This window comes from Sphaeramia orbicularis, unplaced genomic scaffold, assembly GCF_902148855.1.
Source record: "Sphaeramia orbicularis unplaced genomic scaffold, fSphaOr1.1, whole genome shotgun sequence".
NCBI classification, from domain to species: domain Eukaryota; kingdom Metazoa; phylum Chordata; class Actinopteri; order Kurtiformes; family Apogonidae; genus Sphaeramia; species Sphaeramia orbicularis.
This window is the reverse complement of record NW_021941676.1, coordinates 34,169-56,534: the sequence shown is the minus strand read 5'-3', so window position 1 is coordinate 56,534 and position 22,366 is coordinate 34,169. Positions and strand designations below refer to the sequence as shown.

General features: G+C 39.4%; 1 protein-coding gene across 1 annotated transcript in view; it reads left to right on the top strand.

Annotated features, from left to right (window-relative positions):
• Positions 1 to 22,366, top strand: part of LOC115416782 (voltage-dependent T-type calcium channel subunit alpha-1G-like) — a gene marked incomplete at its 3' end in the record, with an annotated part of 49,693 nt that overhangs the window by 14,831 nt on the left and 12,496 nt on the right. The window contains exon 2 of the mRNA XM_030130648.1: positions 12,326 to 12,485. Within this exon, the coding sequence (XP_029986508.1) occupies positions 12,326 to 12,485 (160 nt within the window). The remainder of the gene's footprint in view (positions 1 to 12,325; positions 12,486 to 22,366) is intronic.

Genomic DNA, 22,366 nt, shown 5'->3' with positions numbered 1-22,366 from the left:
TGGACAGTACTCGACTACATGGCCATTACATGTACAAATGGTTTGTAATCCTTTCATTCCTCTCATTTGCTGTGTTTCTACGGTCGCTTTTCCACTGGACATAGCTGCAAAACTTTACCGATATTTTACTAAACACTATGGCAATAATACTGATCCCAATATAAAACTATATTATGATATTTGTCATTATTGTTTTGTATCCCACACTGTAAAAAAAAAATCTGTAATTTAACAGAATTTTCACTTTTTATTTTACAGATTTTACAGGAAAATAGCAATGAAATTACAAATATAGACTGTGATTTTACATGTCAAATGAAAAATAACATGAAAAAACTGTAACTGTCGATAACCAAAAAATGAAAACCTTTTAAAGAATTTTTTTCTTTTTTCACAGAAAAATACAGATAAAATACATTTGCAAATGTATCATAATTTCACAAATATTTCTTTTCTATGTATGAGATTAAACTGTTAATTTAAAGTTTAATACTGTAAAAAAAATAAAATAAAATGAGATAAAATTACTGACAATTAATCATAAAAGAAGTATTTGTTCTGTCAGTTGAACCAGACTTGTTTGTTAATTGACAAATATCTTGTGTAATTACAGGAGGTTTCACAACAAAACTGTTGAATAAATGTATTTTTGTGAATGTATAACATGTATAAGCACTGATAAACTGTCCAAATACAGTTTTTATCAGTGGATTGGACAACTGAGTCTCACTGAAAATTATTTATATATATATTTATAGGGAATTGGATTGTTTTAATACATGTAAATATTCTTTATTAAACATTAAAAAGTAAAAAAAAAAAAAAAAAAAAAATGCAAAATCTCATGTAAAGTTAGAGCAAAAAAATGTATTTGAATTATGGAAAATTAACATATTTTTATGAGATGGATATTTTCCATTATTTTACAGTATTTTTTTTTTTTTTTTTTTTTGGCACCCCAGCTGCCAGAGTAATACTGTTTTTTTTTTTTTTTTTTGTTTTTTTGTTTTTTTTTTTACAGTGCAGACCCTTGTTAGAAAAGAAACACCTGAATTCAACATGTCCACATACTTTTGTCCATCTGTGTATGATTTAGGTAATTATGATATGAGGCTAACAATACGACATTTGCGACAGTTCAGAATAGAGGAGTCTGCTGAAGCCTGAAGACAGTGGAGCATTTGTTGTGTGTTCTTCTGCTGTTCGTCATCCATACATCTGAGGCACAAACACAGTCTTGTTAATTAAACCTCAGTGTGACGCACCAACAACACACCTTGGCACGCATTTAGAATTCTGCATAAAGAAAGAAAGTTTGTTTTCTTTCTTCAGTTCAAATTCCTTTTGTACTCACCTTCAGCAGCACCTTGGGTTTTCTTAAAGCTGTTCTTTGATCACGTGGAGTCCTGCTGCGCTGGAGAATCCCACATCGCCTTCACACAGGAGGCATCCCCACAACACGGCTGCGATTAGTCAAAGAGATTTGACTTTAAGCTTCTGTAACGTCTGCTCCCAAGCATCCAAATGTGTGAAAAGGTGAGAAAAAAGATTTGAAACTAAAAAATCAAAGGAGGACTTTCTTAACTCTTTAAAACCTGATGTGTCAGCGCTGACACACCCTGTGCATGTGCAGTCTGGATGGCTGGAGCTCTTCAACTGGGAATATTCCAGTGGTTTCTGAAACCTGACACGTTAGGCTTTGTAGGCTTTATTGGGTCATTCCAGTCATTTCAGTCACGCCTGTACTAGAAGCTGGAGAATAAGTCATTTTGGCAGTGTTATAACATGCACTAAATTGTAAATGACTGCTAGATTTTGAAAGTTCTAAGCGCTGTAGAAAAATGGGCAAAATGACTCACTCAGGGCATATTTTGTAACCGTTCCAGCCTCAGCGCTGTGCTCCCCTGTTTGAACATGGATGAAAAAGACCTGACCGGTGTTGCCAGGATTCGAACCCCTGGTCTCCTGTAGACTGTGTCGTTACCTACTGAACTATCTGTCCACATGTGGTGCAGATATATGCATCACAAGGCTCGTCTGTCTCTTGTATCGGGGGGGGGGGGGTACTGTGCACCCGCCCAGACTAGACTAAAGTCTAATCATGAAGAGACAACTGTCTGTTCCAGCAGCATTTGGGTCTGCATGACAAACAAATGTGCAGCTACAGAAGGTATGGAGTGGATTCTTATACAGTGGGAACTGTAGAACTGCATGGACTGAATGTGAGGTCCCTGAACGCAGCCGGTGTTTGAGTCAGTCACACAGTTCAGGCCTGTACCTCTGCTGGAGCCTGTTGTTTCTCATTTGATGTTCTGGTTTTGAACCCTGTGGCTTATGCAGCGATGCAGCTCCAGTATAGATTTATACAGGCTAACGTCCTCCAGGGGGCGCTCTAACAGGAAGCGCAAAAGTGAGACAGACAGGAGGAAGAGGTGATGAAGAGGAGGAGTTTGAATCTGAACTGTGAACAGTTATTTTGTGTGTCATGCACAAACCCTCATCATGGAAAACACACCAAGAAATGCAGATTTTGCAGCTTTTAAGTTAGAACCAATGGATGTGTCTGTAAAGAAGGAAATAGAACTGCAGCACCAAAGTGCCACTGAGCAACAACAGAGGAGAGACGGAGAAGGAGTGTGACGGAGCCTTTGAGGATGTTCAGCTGAAGAACACTGAAGAAGACGACTGCAGTGGTTTAATGAGCAGAAGAAGAGGAAGACACAGATCAGTGACTGTTGTGGGTTTGTGAACCAGCCTGTTCCTGACGTTTACTGACGGTACACACACTGTTCGGACAAAAGCAGTGAAGGGATGGAAAGAAACACTTAAATCATCTGTCTGTTTACCATCTGTCTGTGGAAATATGTCATGTCACAACGTGGACACCTGCGGCTTACAGTCAGGTACGACTTACAGCCCAGAAAGTACAGTACTTGGAATGTAATGGAATTCAAAGCCATAACTGAGTCCGACCTTAAAGTGAACTCTTTGCTTTGGTACTAAAAGTGGTCACTTTAGTGAGGTTCAATTGGATTCATTTCAGTAGTGTATGGTAATTAAAAAAAAATACACTTTTATGTGATTTGAAGCATTTATAAGGTTAATTATGCTTGACTTCGCCCCCTTGAACCTCCACCAGGGCTCCAAACCCCCTCCCGCCCCTTCCATTTTTTGGGATCTGCATTTGAAGAGACGCAGGCGTGTTCATGTGCAGTGGTCAGGACACCAGTAGGACTGGACTGGTAACAACTGAAGGACACATGGACCTATTGTGTCTCTTATTGTGCACACAATCTTCCAAGGACACACACACAACACACTAGTGATGGGACTGTTGGTTCTTTGAAGGGAGTCGTTCAATCAGGAGTCGTTCACTGAAAAGAGTCGTTCAACAGACTGGCTCTATTATGTTTTTGGCATTATTTTGAAACACCAGTGTTTTAATGACTAAATAGGCTACATGTGATGACTGACATTCCATTTTATAGGTGTTTAGTTGGTGCGGCAGTAAATATTATCTTACCATAAAACAGAATGGTTAGTTCAAATGTGTGGGTTAAATCCATGACATGAGAGGTGACATTAGACAAATAATGGAACTGGAGCAAAAACATCCTAGTACATTCTGTGGACTAGTCTGTAGAATAAAAATGAAGAAGAAAAGAAAACATTTTCTGATGAAAGAACATTTTATTCTCCTCAAAACAAGAACAAGAAATGTGTGGAAACATACAGAAAAAAACTGCACAAAACACAACAGTGATGAACGACTGCAGTTACTGAAATACCTGAACTGGAGTGACATTCTCAGAACTAGAACAGTCTGTTAGTGAACTGACAGGCAAACGGACACCCCCTCCTTAAAAAAAAAAAAAAAACAAAAAAAAAAACAAAAACAATGAACAGCTCTTTACAAAGACTTGGTTCCCATCATTCATTTCAAAGAGCCGTTCAAAAGATTCGAATCGTTTGTGAACGTCACATCACTACAACACACACACATTCTCCCCCCTCCCCCCTCCAACCGTCTGCCCTCAAACTGTTTTTCACCCTATCCCCAAATTCTGACCAAATCCATTGAAAAAGTACCAGCATGTGTGTACTGTATGTGAACCGTATGACGTCTTCTATTTGTGCTTTGCAGTATCTTGTGTTCTTCACTGCAAATTTCAAACAAAAGGGTTCAGTGGTGGTGCACCAGCTGCGGTGGCCTGATGTCACTCATCATCGATCGAAAGCTTGTTTGATGTCCTCTGTGCTGTCAAATGACACTGGCTACAGTTACATGATGTTTTTTAAATCCGACTTATTTTTCCAGAAGAAATTAATTCGGAACTAAAGTATTTTCTCTTCTGTTTCCATGGAAATGTTAAACCTGAATAAAGGTTTACATGAGGTATGAATGAGGTAGAGAAGTGAGCAGAAGGGTTCTGGCAGCCCTTCTGTTAGCTTAGCTTAGCCCTTCTGTTAGCTTAGCTTAGCCCTTCTGTTAGCTTAGCTTAGCATAGTCACTGTATTTCCATGGTCACATGTAGCCAGTTTTTTAAAGGTGATTTGTCGTCTTTTCTCAGTGATTTAGTGAAATCCGATTCTCTCTAATTATTTCTTCAGATCTGCGACTTACTGCACTCATACAATCTGTGGACTGTTGTGTTGACGGAAGATGGAAAATCTTTTTGTTGAAGGGATGCATGCGCTAAATTAGCTTTGCTTTAGCGTTTTAGCTTTGCATTAGTTTTTATTTCCCAGATTTTCTTCCTGCAGTAAGTCACATGACCATGATCTGAGCCTCAGTTTGTGATCATATTGACCCCAGCGGACTAAAGGAATGATTAGGGAGAACTGAATTGACCAAAATCACTCCTAAAATACTACAAATCACCTCTAAAAGCCTGGCTACGTCTGAGCAGAGGAATGAAGCCATTATGCTAAGCTAGGCTAAGCTAAGCTAACGTTAGGGCTGCAGTTCAAACTGTTTGTCCCACTTGTGGAACTCATTAGTTCAGGACAAATGAATGAATCCAAAGCCAGTGTTGAACTGTTCCTTCAGGGTTTTCCAGGCTGGTAGATCCCATCAGAATATTCCACTGGAACGCTTTGGGAAGACTAGACTGCAGTGCAGATTCTTCCACCAGCGCAGAATGTGTGCGTCATCGCCACAGGACAAGACACTGAGCATGTGCAGAATGGAAGGAATAAAGTCCAAACAGAATAAAGGCTTTACATGTCCAGGAAGAATTTAGAGCACAGTTAAAAGAGGATTAAACCACTGACTTTAATCAGGTTTAAATTTAATCTGAACTTTTCTTTTTCAACTGGAATAAGGTGTTTACATGGACATCTGAAATAGGATCCAACCTTTAATCAGATTAAACCAGGAAGAACAGTTGTCATGGAAACGCATGGAATAAAGAAATCTGTCATCTGTAAATCTGTAAATCTGTGTACGCTGATGAGGCCTATAACTCTGACTGTCCGTTCGTAGACAGTCTACACAGTCCTGATCTGCCTGTTAACAGATGGCTCCTCTGATCATACACCGCCACCCACCGGCATCCATGTTGAATGGAAGGGCCGCCCACAGCGAGGGTGGAAAGGGCGTCCAGGTGGAGGAGGACATGACTGTTAGTGAATATGAACTGTCCATCACTTGGAAGGGCTGTGCTGCTGGGGTCAGGACACACTCACAGGAATGAGTGTTTTTGAGACATAAGCAGAGGTGAAATGGTTTTGTTGTCATCCACCTACAGATGGAACCAGATGAACATTTCAGATCAGGGTTATTGTGACCAAAATTATTACAGTTCTCATTATTATCACAGTATTATTGAAACTGTGCTCAAAATGTTCAATAAGTACTAATACTCACACTGAAGGAATTTAACCAAGTTGGATTTAAAAAAACAAACAAACAAACAAACAAATATAATAACAGTCCCACTGTCCCTTCTGTGTCAGAAACATTCCAATATTAACCCTTAGTGGTCTGAGCCTATTCTGTCTGTTTTTCAGTCCTTTTCATTTGGCCTTTATATACTATAGAAACAAATGTTTACTATACCCATGTTTGGATCTGTTTTTTCAGCACAACTTCATCTAGATCATCTGTCTATTATTTTTTCACTTGGACCTACTATAAAAACATAAAAGGACAAAAAACACACAAAAAATATATAAAATCCAATTTGAAAAATGTATATAATTTATTGCATAAATAACACACAGATGTTTAACGAACCTTTTCACAGACTTTCAAAGTGAATATTGGTTCCAAATATTAGGTATAGAAAATTAAAATTGTAACAAATTAAAACTATACTCAAATATTTGACATAAAAGCAGATCTGTACAGTGGGTTTTTTCCCCTAAAAGTGAGTTAATCAAACACAGTTATCATGAGAATTAGAATTTAAATGGTAATACTAACTGTCTGTGATTTTACCACCGTTTATTGTTCTACTGATAATCATTACATCCCTACATCCACCTGATTTATTCCATAACACTGTTTTCTACAGACAGGTGTCTTTACTGTCATCAGTATTTTCCATCCTGTTCTCTTTGGCTGAATCATTAAATGATTCTGAGACAGAATGTTTATTTTAGATAGATAGATAGATAGATAGATAGATAGATAGATAGATAGATAGATAGATAGATAGATAGATAGATAGATAGATAGATAGATAGATAGATAGATAGATAGATAGATAGAGCTATATATCCCCTGAACTGTAATCTGAGCTTTTATGAACATCTACATGATCAGTGAATTAAAGGAAAATACCTGATTTTTAATAATAAAATGCAAAATACAGAGGATAATATTCTAATAAATTGTGATAAATCACTTAAAGGTCAGATACAGAGAAAATGTCATTTGGGAATTGACACAGAAGTAGCCCTGGGCCTTTATGGGTTAATGATGACATATATTATCAGTAGTTTATGAGTTGTTATTGTAAGTGTTTGAAGCTGTTTCTACAGCTGTCAGAGCTCCTCGTTGTCTGCTCCACATCATGACCATCCTGAATGTAGTGGACTGAACCCAGGTGAACGTGGCTCACACACGCTTGTCCATCCTCTGTGTCCTCACCTCTGTCTGTCAGTGGTTGGTGGTCTCCATCCTGGATCCTTCTCCCAGCATCCTCTGCTCCTGCACTGCCTGTCAGACCATCATCCACTGCTCCAACAGGCACTGACCCGCCTCTCCAATTAGCCCCAACACCCCCCCCCTCAGAAAAAGGAGAGAGGGAGAGAGAGAGAGAGAGAGAGAGAGAGAGAGAGAGAGAGAGAGAGAGAGAGAGAGAGGGAGGGAGGGAGAGGGAGAGAGAGAGAAAAAGAGAGAGAGGGAGAGAGAGGGAGGGAGGGAGAGAGAGAGAGAGACAGAGACAGAGAGAGAGAGAAAGAGAGAGAGGGAGGGAGAGAGAGAGAGAGGGGAGAGAGAGAGAGGAGAGGGGGAGAGGGAGAGAGAGGGAGGGAGGAGAGACGAGAGAAGAGAGAGGAGAGGGAGAGAGAGGGAGTGAGGGAGAGAGAAGAGAGAGAGACAGAGAGAGAGGGAAGAGAGAGAGAGGGAGGGAGGAGAGAGAGAGAGGGGAGAGGAGAGAGAGGGAGAGAGAGAGGGGAGGGAGGAGAGAGAGGGAGAGAGAGAGAGAGAGAGAGAGGGAGAGAGAGAGGGAGGGAGGGAGAGAGAGGGGGAGAGAGAGGGAGAGGGAGAGAGGGAGAGAGAGAGAAAAAGAGAGAGAGGGAGAGGGAGAGGGAGAGAGAGAGAAAAAGAGAGAGAGAAAGGGAGAGAGAGAGAGAAAGGGAGAGAGAGAGAGACAGAGAGAGAGACACAGGGACAGATGGATGGATGGATGGATGGATGTTAATTGTGATGTACAGCTTCAGCAGGACTGTCGTTACGGGCCCAGATGAGCCCACAGTGGTTTTACACTGGGTCCAGGATCTGGTCACAGGTGGTTTGGGTTCATCAGGGTCACCTGTCATGGCGCCCTCCTGTGGCTGTAATCTGTCTGGCAGACGTTAAAAGGAGCTGGAGCTATGAAGTGTCCAGAAAACCACATCCCTTTGGTTGGTGGACAGTCATTCTCATTTAGTTTTTTTAATTTAAATGAACTCACCAGTTCTGTTTGGGATGGACGGACCAAACCAGGAGAGATGAAGAACTTACCAAAAAGAAGGGTTGGTTGAAACAAAGCTTGATTTATGGCTTCAGGTAAAAGTAGAAAAGTTACAAAAAAGAAGTCGGTCAGTTATCAGTTAGTCTCACAAACACACTGTTCGTCTAACGGCTTTGTCTCAGAAAAAGAGAAGAAAAAAAAGAGTTTCCTTTGTTACCTTTTACAGTCTTCAGTGAACTCTTGGAGACTCCCATTTGTCAGTGACACAGTTCATCATACACATTCTTGGTTAATGATAGTTTCTGGGCAGAACACGTCAGACATACGTCAGTCACTTGAGCTAAATCTAAGAAAAAACACATTTGAAAGTTCACCTGAGTTTAACCAGCGCTTTGGACGCCTGTCAATCAAACCTTGGTTTGACGTCTGCTCCCAGAGTTCAACTTCAACGGCATGGTTGAACCACAGAGAGTTTCAGGAAGTACGCTCCTGCATGTTTAGCTGAGCATTTATTGACCACAACAAACCCCTGAGTTCATCATCTGGTTTTTCTGCTCCACTCTCTTTACCACAGTTATTTTCCAAAGCTGTAAAATCAGATCTTTTATGTAGAATCTGACCTTCTGTCTAAGTTCAGCACAGACAGGTTCATCTAACCCACACACACACCTGACGGTTCACTACACATAAAATACAGACCAAATAGAACTCACAATCTAACAACTGAGGCTTCCAAACAACTTCTAATATTTCATTTCTTCTTTTCCGTTTTGGTTCATGATGGTCATCTGACCTTTTAGAGCAAGATGTAAAGTCACATGTTCAACTTCCATTTAATACGATCCGTAGTACACTCTGCCCATCAGCAGTGTATTATACAAGTGCAAATGAACCCATTTGGGGGGGGGTGTTGGGAGTGTGCCTGCTGTGGCCACAGCCATCACTGTCAAAACTCTTTCATTCTATTCTGACAGATAAAATACTTACAATACATTTTATATATGACTGAACTCCTTCAAGAGTTTACAAATACGTATTTTTTGCACAACTATATGTATTTTTGCACAGCTACAGGCTAATAAGCGTGCATATCTGTCTCATGCACACAAATATTCTGACAGCCTCCTGACCCCACAGGTTTGGACTTCCACACTAGACTTTTTCAGGCCCACCTTTGCACTTCTTCTGTCTTCATGCCAGACCTGGTGAACCTCTGTAGAACCACAGAAAAAGGCCCTTACTTTGGTTTTACCCCTTTTTTCTTGGTTTTTGTGCCAAAGGGGTAATTGTAATCATTTTGTCGTCTGTCCATTCAATGAGGCGGTCACATTATCTGAAGAATGTATTGAGATTTCTACACCAAACTTACACAAAGACAGTCTCAGCTTATAGCAGTAACTTTTAAAAGAATCTTACAACATATTTGGCTGAGGGGCATTAAAAAAAATCTGTAATTTAACAGAATTTTCACTGTTTATTTGACAGATTTTTCCTGTATTTTTAAGACACAGGAAAATATCAATGAAATGACAAAAACAGACTGTGATTTTACATGTCAAATGGAAAAGAACATGAAATAACTGTAACTGTGAAGAACCAGAAAATTTACATTTTTTAAAAGATTTTTTTTCCCACAGAAAAATACAGTTAAAATACATTTGCCAATGTATTGTAATTTCACAAATATTTATTTTCTATTTATGAGATCAAACTGTTAATTTAAAGTTTAATACTGTAAAAAAAAAAAAAAAAAAAAAGAATAAAATGAGATAAAATTACTGACAATTAACGGTAACAGAAGTATTTGTTCTGTCAGTTGAACCAGACTTGTTTGTTAATTGACAAATATCTTGTGTAATTACAGGAGGTTTCACAACAAAACTGCTGAATAAATGTATTTTTGTGAATGTATAACATGTATAAGCACTGATAAACTGTCCAAATACAGTTTTTATCAGTGGATTGGACAACTGAGTCTCACTGAAATATATTTATATATATATATATTTATAGGGAATTGGATTGTTTTAATACATGAAAATATTCTTTATTAAACATTAAAAAGTAAAAAAAAAAGAAAAAAGAAAAATGTCATGAAGTTAGGGAAAAAAACTTTATTTTAATTGTGGAAAATGACTGTATTTTTATGAGATGGTTATTTTCCATTATTTAACAGTATTTTTTCGGCGCCCTGCTGCTGGAATATTACTGTTTTTTTACAGGTTTTTTTTTTTTACAGTGTAGTTTCCCAGTCCATGTTTTGTTGGGTTTTGTTTTGGGGGAAACGTAACAACATGCTAACTGCTTTATCATTTACCTTGTTGTTGTTGTTATTTATTTATTTTACGTTAACTACTGCTACTAAGTGTTTCTCATAATCTTAGTTCAGCTTGAACCATTTATTTGACGTGACTATTTTTCAGAGCTGGGAAAAGGTGGTGCTGTTGCTAATCGCTGTTTGGCAACACTGACAACAAAATGTAGACATGATTGGGTGTGACTTGAAATAAAGGACTGTGGCGTATGTTGTTGAATGTTGTGATGAAGCTGGATGGATCCTCCTTCTAGTGTCTGCATGTTTGTCCACTCCATAAAGCATCGCTCCAAGGTTTCATTCAGTTACAGCCATAGGATTTAATGGACCACTTTTTAGAAGAATCAAGCACATTTTGATATAAACACCAATAAAAGGACAGTTTTGGTTTTTTTAGCCTTGGTAACACCACTTTAATTCAGCTTGACCTTATCAGCCTAATAGTTCATTATTTTCAATTCAGTTTACAACCTTTATTTGTCCACTGATGTTGTTCTTTTACTGCTGGGATCTCTTTTACTTTTACAGTGTTGTTAAAAGTATTTTAATGATCATTGTTATTATCTGAAATTGGCCCAGAACCTTCTCTGTGAGCAGAAAACACCCCCCCTACTACTTCAGATGCTATATTTCTTGAGTTTGTCAGCTTTATAAACAGAGCCAGTGCTGTTCATAAGTAAAGCCCATTACTGCTGTTCTATAAATCACCCTGTTTTGAGCGATTAAACTGTGTTTGGTGTAAAACACTGAGCTTCTATTGGTAGGCTGTTAGCTCTGCTGTTCATTATTATTTCAGTTTTCATTAAACTGTAAAAATGCTGTAACATTCACTGGTGAGTGTGTTATTTAACTGAATGAATAAAAATGTGTAATTGTGCTGATGTAAAGGGTGCTGGAATAGGTCTGCATTTACAGATATGAACGGCAGAGGTGCTCGTATCAACCTGCCTGTTTCATAAAATATTTATTATAGTCAGAGAGGTTTATTTATTTATTTATTTATTTATTTATTTGATAGGGACAGATACAAAAGACATAGACCAGCTGTAACACAGCAGTCCCATGCATGCATCATAGTGCTGATAGCAAAAGCTAATTTGCAGCAGCAGTCCCTGGATGGGCTTTTAGGAAAAGTTCAAATCCAGAAAAGAATGGAGACACAATGACCTTTTCCATCCCAAACTGTGGGATAGGAAAGCTGAGCACTTTTTCTCTTGTCTGGAAGCTCGATCCAGTACCTGTCTAACATGTTCAGTGTATGTTTTGTTGTAACGCCAAAGCAATCACCTCCACTGCAAAACAAATCTACCCACATGTCCAAAGAAAGGAACCTGGAACCTGGAAAATAATCAGGTTCAAGCAAAGAAACAGATAAACATTATACAAGCGTTAACCAGGAGCACACTGTTGTTTGTGGCACATCCAGTGTTATCTTCCCAGCTGACAGACTGTCAGCCTTTGTCGTCATGCAGCCTCCGGCAGCGGCGTCTGTCGTCCGTTACAAACATTTCAATCGTCTTCTTCTCTGAAACTCCAGTTCTGATTGACTTCAAACTTGGTCTACAGCTTCTGTATGATGATGTCAACAAAAGTTAGTGAAATTATTTAGATCCGGGTCTGATTCTGGATTTGGTGCCACTTTGAAACGTGTCCCCATTATAACAGACAGGAGGAGCTGTCGGCTCCAGGACCACTGGTCCGATTTTTCAGAAGTTTTTTGAATAAACTTCAGCTTGTCAAAGATTTTATTTCAACACAGAGTAGGTTCCACAGATCCACAGGTGTGGATCTCAGCTCTGACCCTGATATGGATGCAGGTTGTCCAGGTCCATGGGGCATTCACTGACCACCTCCCTGTGTGTGTGTGTGTGTGTGTGTGTGTTTTCAGGTATGCGTATCCTGGTCACCCTGCTGCTGGACACCCTCCCCATGCTGGGAAACGTGCTGCTGCTCTGCTTCTTTGTCTTCTTCATATTTGGAATCGTGGGCGTCCAGCTGTGGGCCGGCCTGCTCAGAAACCGCTGCTTTTTGGAAGACAACTTATCCTTGTGAGTCTAGTTTTACAACGTAAACATATACTCATGTGTCAGCCGTCATAATGTTCCATCATTTTTACTGTTTCTGTCCAGTACATCAGACTAGGACACATGGTTCCATTTTATTTAACCCGTTCATGCATGAATTATGAGAACCTTAATTAAGATTGTTTTCCTGAGTATTTTTATTCCTCTATAAGCATGAAAAAAACTGTGCGATTGAATTTTTTTATGAACCTATTTTTCATGGAGTTCCAAAAATGTCCTCTCAGCTGGACAGCATACGTTTAATTTTTGAAGCAAAGAAACATATATTTAAAACCCATCATCATAAAGTGACATACTGTGTTAAAACTATGAAATAAAAACAATTTTAATGCAGTTAATCTGATGTTTTCTCACATTTCATCATATTGTAATACTAGTTATGGAGATAATGCGCAAAAAAACAACAACAAAAAAACCAAAAACTTTTTGTTTGAGAAAATTAGCAGTTGATTTCCATTCAAACATGTTAGTGCAGACCAGGTTTATCTAGAACAGCAGAGTTCCATTCATGTTGTGAATGTCAGTGTAGATGATGCATGAGCGTCCACTGTGTTGTTGATATCCTCCTCATAGACCCAGGAAAGTGAAAATCTTTAGCTTTTTTACATTAAACAGTCATCTTGATTGGAAACTGCATAATCCAACAGGTTATTCAGATACATTTTTAAAATTATTTTCATTTATTTATTTTTAATGGAATGTCCTTTGCAGTGAGCAGCATTTTTTTTAATTAAAACCGTCAAACTTTAGTCCCCTACAGAGGACAGAAATGCACTGCTGGGTCTCAGGAGGACATGGAATAAAAACAACTAAACCCATGAATATACAAGAGAACAGCTGGAGAATATGTGTCCGCTGCAGTGACCACTGTGCATGAAAGGGTTAAGGAATAAATCAAGTATCTTGTACTTTTCTGTAGGCAGGCGTTTTAATGCATATAGAAGTCAGTGGCAGCTCGTCAGTAGAGGGCGCTAGGGTGCTGCCCCCCCGTCTCACATGAAGAAGAAGACAAAAGGAATCACATCAAATAATTTGACAAAAGCGTGAATGTTTAAATAAAGGAGTTCTACATGACCCAGGCTGAGTACCCTGAATAATCTGTATTCAAGTGGAGTTTAAACATGTTTGGGTGGTTTAGTTTGGGGCGCCGTAAAGAGGGGGTAAACATGACAAATGCATGAGGCCCAGCATTTCTGGGGGGGCCATAGAGCAGAGGAGGGGGTCCAGTGGATACAGGTTAGAAGGTGTGAAAATGTTGTGGAAGGTCCGCTGCATAATAGAAGCACAGAAGCCAGGAGTCAGACACTGAAAGCATGGTAAGTTTCACTTTCACTTCGCGCCAGCGTTAGTTACTTCAGGTATGGACAGCACCCCCACGTATACACCTGCTACCCCTACCCCACGTACACCCCCACGTACACCCCCACACTCCGACAAATCGGTAAGATACTGAATTTTCTGTAGGGCCCACATTGTTTAGCTTTCATGGGCCCACAGGTGTTAGCGGCGCCGCAGGGTTTAGCGAACAGTCAGGTGAGCTCAGTGCATTAAACTAATGACAAGGACGTGGGAGAGCGGCCTTTAAACCCTGACAGGAGCCATAACCACAGCATTTATCCCATAGTTTAACTTCTGTTGTACTAATGCACTGGTTCCCAACCTTTTTTGACTCATGACCCATTTTAACATCACAGATTTGAAGTGACCCCAGACATTCCAAACAGAGGACAGAAGGCTGCGTCTGTATCTGTGTCTGAACAGAACTGTCAGCCTTACTTTGACCATTTCTTTGGTTCAGTCTCCACACTCTTCACACTCACACACATTCTTCCTCCTCCTCGTACCTGCTGCACTGAACTGGGAATGGCACACGGACACAAGTGGGATCGGTGCATTTGTATTGGATTACTTTTACGAGTACGAATATGAGCACACACACTGAGTATCGGAGTTGATACTCGTATCAGAATCGGTGCATCCCTAATTACTGTTATCAATAAAATTAGACAAAAAATATGTAAACATATAAAGAAATTTAACGAAACCAAACAGTTACTCTTTCCAGCAGTGTAATTATTTGGACCCATTTACTCAGTCTTGACAGTTTTATCATGTTACCCAAAAGTCTGAACACTAGTGGGGGTATGTGGCTGTGGTGCAGCTGGAAACTGACCTGGATTCTACACCACCAAAATATAATTTCACTGACCTCCACTGGTAGAATTTTTTTTTTTTTTACCTTTAATCTCAAGTAATCCCATCCCATCCCATGACATGACTGCTGGGTCTGGAGCCCTGGTGGTCCATTTTCAACACTCGGGGAATCCCTATAATGATAATATGACACATGGGTTTACCAGATGGTAACCAGACCAGGATGTAGATGCAGATTTTCACACAATGTTAAATGGAAATACACAACTGAATATCTGAAAAAAAAAAAAGTTTTTTCAGTAATGCTTAAAAAATCTTTATGAAATTATTATGAAATATTATGAAATATGACTACATTTACTAAAAACATCTAAACTATTAAAACCTTTCCCTTAAAGCTGCACTATTTATTATTCAAATCCTTAAAAAATAAATATTTAAAAAATTATGCAATCAATAAAAGTAAACTCAAAACTGTGACTTCTTACTGAAGCAGAACTATCCTTCAAATGTTTGAGAAAGGACTGAAAATTCAGCAGCGAATAACAAATTCCTTTATTACTGGTTTAACAAGAAGAGAGAAATGAGTCCAGCTCCTGTTTCTTCAGATGCAGTCCACAGAAGGAGACAGAGTTCTAAAAGAGGGTTTGTCAGGACTTCTATGGGCAGTGTCTGAGATCCAACTGGATCCATTTGATCCAAACAGGTCCACCACAGGTCAAGGGAAGACTGGGACTAAACCCTGACCTCTGGGACTGAACTGGGTCAAAGCGCTGAAATGAATGAGCTTCCTGATTATAGGCTCCCATCCCAGTGATGAATGAGGCAGAGACCAGCCGTGGAAGAATGAGCAGGACCCATGTGGTCCATGCTGTATGGAACACGGACCCCCATGACTTATTCATGTTTGGTGTCATCCTGACTCCATTATACTCTATAGGATTTATGACATCTCACTGCAGTCAGTTCAGTCCATGCAGAACGGCACTGGTGAGCCGGCACATTTTATTTGTCATCATCATCAGTTTTTACAGATCCCTCTTACATGTTGGAGGTCAGTATTTTTCCACCAGAGGATTTATGGTTCCAGTCGAACTGGTCTAAAACCATGAACGGAACATTATTAACCCCTGCTCTCACTTCTCTAGCATTACTAATACTTATTTTAGTGATTTGGAAACAGCTGGTCATATATACCTTATATTTGAAAAGGAAAGTGTGTGTGTGTGTGTGTGTGTGTGTGTGTCAGGTATCACACATAATCCGTACACAGCTGACTGCTGCAGTGTGCCATACTTGTGTATTTTTGGTCAAGGAACAGACTAGTGAAAATGACAAACTGATAGGATCAGTATTTTGGCAGACTTTAGTCATTTTGGAATACAACAGCCTTCCAGGCGTTTTCATTTCCCAGCTGACTCAGGGCCACTACAAACTGACTGCACTTTACGTATTTATCATATTTGAACTGTTTTTAATTGTATTTTATTGTGTTTTATTTGTACTATTTATTCATTTTCTGCACTTTGTGACTCTGTCGGTGAAAAGTGCTCTATAAATAACATTTACTTACTTCCAATCACGTTGAATGCTTTGGCGGTGACTGCTGGACACATGCGGTACAGCATGTGTGCAAACACAACAGATACCCGTACGGGGGGACCAGGATGCTGCCGTTCAGGGTCGGGATGTGGATTTTAAAAACATCCTCTTTTCCCATCCCACCCTCACTACTGACAATGAGGAATTCCAGGATCTCATCAGTACCAGTTGTAATTTATTACATCAACTAAATATGTAAAATAATAACTATCACAGTTCAAACAGTTATTATCAAAATACATCAACTATCATATGTAAAATAATAAATATCATCATTTACCAATTACCTTTTATATCAGTACTTATAAAATATAGTCTAACATCTTTTCCCAGAAGTCAGCTCTCCCCAGCATAAAAACGACCACATCTAGAACCCGTGGTTCCCCACATGTTCAACGCACTAGTATAAATATAATATATTATATACAGTACAGACAGTGGATGGGTGGGTTCAGTACCTGCACATCAGTAGGTTTTAGACATTACTTGGACATGTTTTAGACGTACCTGAATAGAAATGGTATGGCCAAACCCTGTTGGACCAATTAATGAAATGCTGTATGAAAAACAAAACAAAAACAAAACAAAAAAAACTCTTATTCCTAAATGTCATTGAACTGGCTGACTGTACAGGAGTCCAGCTTCACTGAAGGTACAGTTAGTGTGTTGTAGGTCATCTAGGTACTGATGGCTTCATGGTTAATGTTGTTAATACCAGATCTTTAAATGATTTTTAATGTTGCACTTTGACATTTTGGTTTTATTTGGCAAACATGTGAGCAGAAACCCAGTAGAAACCCAGGTGAGAACAGCTGTTAGCAGGCCTGTGGAAGGGCTGGAGGTGGAGTGGACCTGGTGTCTGACTGCACTCTGAAATTAACAGAACCTCCAACAATGTGTGTTCACACAAATTCTGATATCACACACACACACACACACACACACACACACACACACACACCTACACACACACACACACACACACACACACACACAAATACACACACCCGTTCTACTAGACCACAGGTGTCAAACATGTGTCCCAGGGCCCAAATCTGTCCCGCCAAAGGGTCCAGTCCAGCCCTTAGATGAATTTATGAAATGCAAAATTTACACTAAACATCTGCCCAATCCTTTTAGTTCAGTTCCACATTCAGACCAGTTCAGTCTGCAGTGGGCAGGACCAGTCCAATACTGTCAGAATAACAGAGAAATAATGACAACTGACAATGTTTCTGTTTGGAAATGGAAACATTTTCATGTATTTACGCTAAAACAAAGTATAATTTTGCAAAAAATGTGAATAATCTGAACAAATCTGAACAACCTGAAATGTCTTCAGAGAAGTCAGTACAATTTTACCAATATTCTGTCTGTTATTAAATGTTGTGTGTGTTTGTAGATCCACTGTGATCTGTACGTTCTAATGTACATGTGGAAATGATAAACTGAGGGAGAATAGTGTTCAAATTACACTGATTTGTTCAGTTTGTTCATGTTATTCACATTGTTTGAAAGGATAGTGTGTAGATGTAAACCTTTTCATACTGCAAATTTTCTTTTTTCGCTCTAAAACAGAGAAAAGTTTAGAGTTGACATTATTTCTATATTATTCTGTTGTTATTTTCCTGGTCCGGCCCACTGCAGATCAGATTGAGCTGAATGTGGAACTGAACTAAAGTGAGTTGGACAGACCTGTACCTGACGTAGTACTGCAGTGTGTCAGGTCTGCCAGTCGTCCCTGTGTGTCTGCACACTGGGGTCTCCCTCCCATTTGGCCCCAGGCTGGTAAACACAATTACAGCTGGCTTCACTGATTAGTCCCTGCTATGTGTTCGAACCAGTGTTAATCAGTGAAATCAGCCGCTGCAGTGTTTGCACAGAATTAAAACCTGCAGGCTGTGGGTCTTCACACATGGACACTGTACATTATACCAGGTGTGTGGCAAAATCCACAGGTACAGACACCACAGACAGGAAAACCATGTGCATTCCTGTGTTTCTGTTCCAACGTGTTTCATACACGGAGCTGCTGCTGTTAACCCTCCGGTATCCAGGTGTGTTTTTTTCGCACACTTTGCACTTTGTGTTAAAAAACTTCAAATTATTTTTCACAATTTAAATAAGGTTAGAATTCAAAAGTTGTTCATTTGTGCATAATCTTTAAAATTCTGTCCACCAACTCAAATGTGCACATTGTAAACAAAAGAAAATGAGCAGACTAGCATCTGTCTGCCCAGTGTGCCTAAAACGCACTATTTCTAACATTAGATCCACTGTTTTGGATCCAAAGCCTTTAAGGCATAAATCCTGCTTTTACTGAGATCTGGGCTTCATTTAAGAGGGGAGGGGCTAAAGTAATTTATTAACGTTGTTAATGTTGCTGTTAATCATTGACATATGCCAGGCTGCAAAAATCAAATAGTATGTAATTCAATTTTTATGTAGTATTTTGAAAAAAAATCATATTTTGTGTTTTTTGCATCAAAAAATGCAGTGACATCATGATGAAAAGAGATCGTTTAAAGGGTTAAAAAAATCTAAAATGAATGATTATTTGATCTGTATGATTAGGGATGACCTGGATTTACAAAAATAAAATCAAATTACAGCAGAAAAATAAATCAATATATAATGTTTAATAGTTTGATTTATAGGTGTGCATTTTACGCACACTTGGTGACAGATGCTAGTATTTTTGAACATTTGACCTAGCGCTAAAAATAATAATGCAAATTAACCAATGTTGGAGTTAATCACTGACATATGCCAGGAGGAAAAAATCTAATAATATGTGATCCACTTTTTATGGAGTATATTGAAAGAAATAATTTTTTGTGTTTTTTGCATCAAAAAAATGGTTTGTTTACATTACAAACACTGCATTTAAAGGGTTAAAAAATGTGACAGTTATTGAGTATTTGGTATTTTTATTTATGGCTCAAGTTGATGAAATAGAAAAAAGTGTAAAAGAATTAAAAACAAACTGTATGAACATTTTTTGGACATTATTCCACAAGTGTGCCAAAAAGGCCCACTTGGTGCTTAGTAAGGGCCTTGGTGGACGGGGTACCAGAGGGTTAACTGTACAAGCAAAGACTGAGTCTTGTGGAATATTAGTGACACAATAAACCAACATATTTGATCCTTTTATGCACATGGTCCTCAGCCCCTGTTTATTGTGAAACACCTGAGGCCGGTTACAGTGGCAGAAAAGTGAACTTTGACCCAGTGAAAGCACATTTTAGCTCAAAGGTTGAACAGGCCCAGAGTGACTCATCAGGAGAGTCAGGAGGATTCCCGATGGGCCGGCTCATGTTAATGTGGAGTTTGGGCCGGTTGGGTGGGAAAAATAATGTGGACACTTATCTAATCTTCTTCTTGTGTTCATTCTCCATTCATCTGACGGCACAGCCCCTCCATCGCAGTAGATTCGATGGGTTCTACCACCTGAGGGAACCCTTCCCTCCCAAATGTTTAAGTTGGTTGGGCCCATGAGTCATCTGTTCTGAAGAGGGAATATTAAACAAAGGAACAGAAGAGCACCAAGCGTCAGTGGGTGGTGATGGAGGGCAGGAAGTGGCCAGCTGGAGCCCATAGACCACAGGTGTCAAACATGTGCACCAGGGGCCTAATCCGGCCCACCAAAGGGTCCAGTCCGGCCCTGGGATGAATTTATGAAATGCAAAAATTACACTAAGAAATGAACAATCCTTTTAGTTCAGGTTCCACATTCAGACCAAGTCAATCTCCAGTGGACAGGACCAGTCAAATACTATCAGAATAACAGAGAAATAATGACTGATAATGATTTTGCAGAGCCCAGTACACACTATAATCACAAATATCCAGTTTCAAGCTGAAAATAATAAACCTAATTTAGAAGTGTAATATGTTAAATTAGTGTAAACCTAACAATAGACTACCTCTGTGTCAGGAAGAAAAATGCAATTTTAATTTCAAATTATTTTAATTTCAATTTATCACTCCTGTACAAAGGTAAATACATTTTCAGCTTCAGCACACTTTTTTTTTTACCTTAATAAATCTTTCTCTGATTTAAATTTGAATTTAGCATATTGTTAAAGTGAAGTGTTTTCTGTTTACTTACCAACATATACCTGAACCTAGAGCCAATACAAAGGCATTCTAAGAGCTAGCTGCTGTTTCATTTACTCAAATTCCTCCTCTATAGAAAAAGTGGGTCGGTTTGGCCTTGAAACTCCTGAAAACCCACACTGGTGCATGGATGTGAATGAATTATGGATTTAGCCTTCCGTCGGTAGTTTAGGTTTAGATATAGCTGACACTTTGGGCCAGTTCGTGGACTTTTGGACTCTTGTAACAAACTACACATGGATGCTAAGAGCTAATATTACCACACCGCCTCACACTGTCCCTTAGACTACGTTCAGACAGCAGCTCAAATGCACAATTCGGATTTTTGTGAAGTCCGATTTATTTCGTGCGCTCGTTCATAATACATCCATTAAATGCGACTTCTATCAGTTTTGAGTACGAACTGAATGCGACCCTGAAGTGATCTGCACACGCAAAAGAGGTCCTGACGTAATACGCGACCACGCAGACATGCACTGTGTTAACGCAAGTAAATATGGAGGACCTGAGCGTTCAGACTGAAGTCACTTCACAAAATATCAGACGCGTATTGGATTTAGGACCACATATGAAAGTGGGCTGGGTTGGGTTTAAAAAATCAGATTAGTGCTGTTCAAACCGTCTTTAACAGATCGGATTCAGGTCACATATGGGCCAAAAAATCGGATTTGGGCCACATTTACCTGCAGGCTGAATTTAGCCGAAGTCACAGCGTTCACACCTATTTTAAAAGTGGAACCGAAGTGGGAGGGCATTATTCCACACTTGTTAATTTTCCTCCACACAGCCTACATTACACAAGATGATTACAGGAATGTTCTTGGTTCCAGCTGTAACCAACTTTTTCTTTTTGCTTTTTTTTTTGCTGTGAACTGTCCCAGTTGGCTTCACAGCTGTGTCCTCCCTCACCTTCCACACCTCATGGTTCAACCACCTGCTCCTTGTGCTGCTCACAGGTGTGTCAGGTCAGCTGGCCAGTAGAAGCAGCTCTGGTTCATCTGCTCTTTGCCAGATTGTCCTAACAGCTAGTGCTGGTGCGATGAGGCCCCAGGAATGTGTCCAGTCTTTCTGGCCAGTTGGCTTCACCAAAAACCTGATCAGACAAATCCCCGTTCGACAGCTCATTTAGGAACCCTGACATCTGCTGGTATGTTACATGTGGGCTAGTGGATCTCCTAGAATAATTATTCAAGTATTATCCCAAAATCTCAATTTGAGGTATTATAAAACCAGATAAAATAAATCTGTCCGGATTGTAAACATGCAGCAAGCAGTAAACCTCAAAAACCACAATTAATTTACTACTGCCCCAGTTTCCCTAACTTTAAACCACCTCAGTACCAAAAAAATCTCCAGTTATCTGGACAAAAGGCTGCGTGTTCTAGAGATTTTCAGACCAATGGTGGACTACTGCATTTAGGCTGCTACCAGAGGGGGGGGGTCGCGTAAATTAAATTAACTCACCAGTTATGTTTGGGATAGATGGACCAAACCAGGAGAAAATGAAGACCTCACCAAAAGAAGGTTTGAGGTTTGAAAAAGTTAAATCAATAGCTTGATTTATTGCTTCAGGCAAAAATAAAAAAAAGTTACAAAAAGAATCTAGCATCAAACACACATTTAGTCACAGAGAGAAAAAGCTGCCAAAAGAGTTTCCTTTGTTACTTTTTATAGTCTTTAGTGACTCTGGAGACTCCCATTATTCAATGACATCATTCGTCGTCTGCTTATTATTGGTTAATGGTCGTTACTGGGCAGAACATGTCAGTCACTCCAGAAGCTAATTCTAAGAACAGCTCATGCTTTTACATGCGCACAGCTCTTGCTTAACACCTGCACTCTTAGGCTAGCATGTCTGGACCACAAAAGTCCCCCAGGTTCAAAATCAGTTTTTTCTGCTGGGCTCTTTACCACAACTACTTTCTAAAGCTGTAAAATGAGATCTTTTAGGTGGAATCTGACCTCTGCTC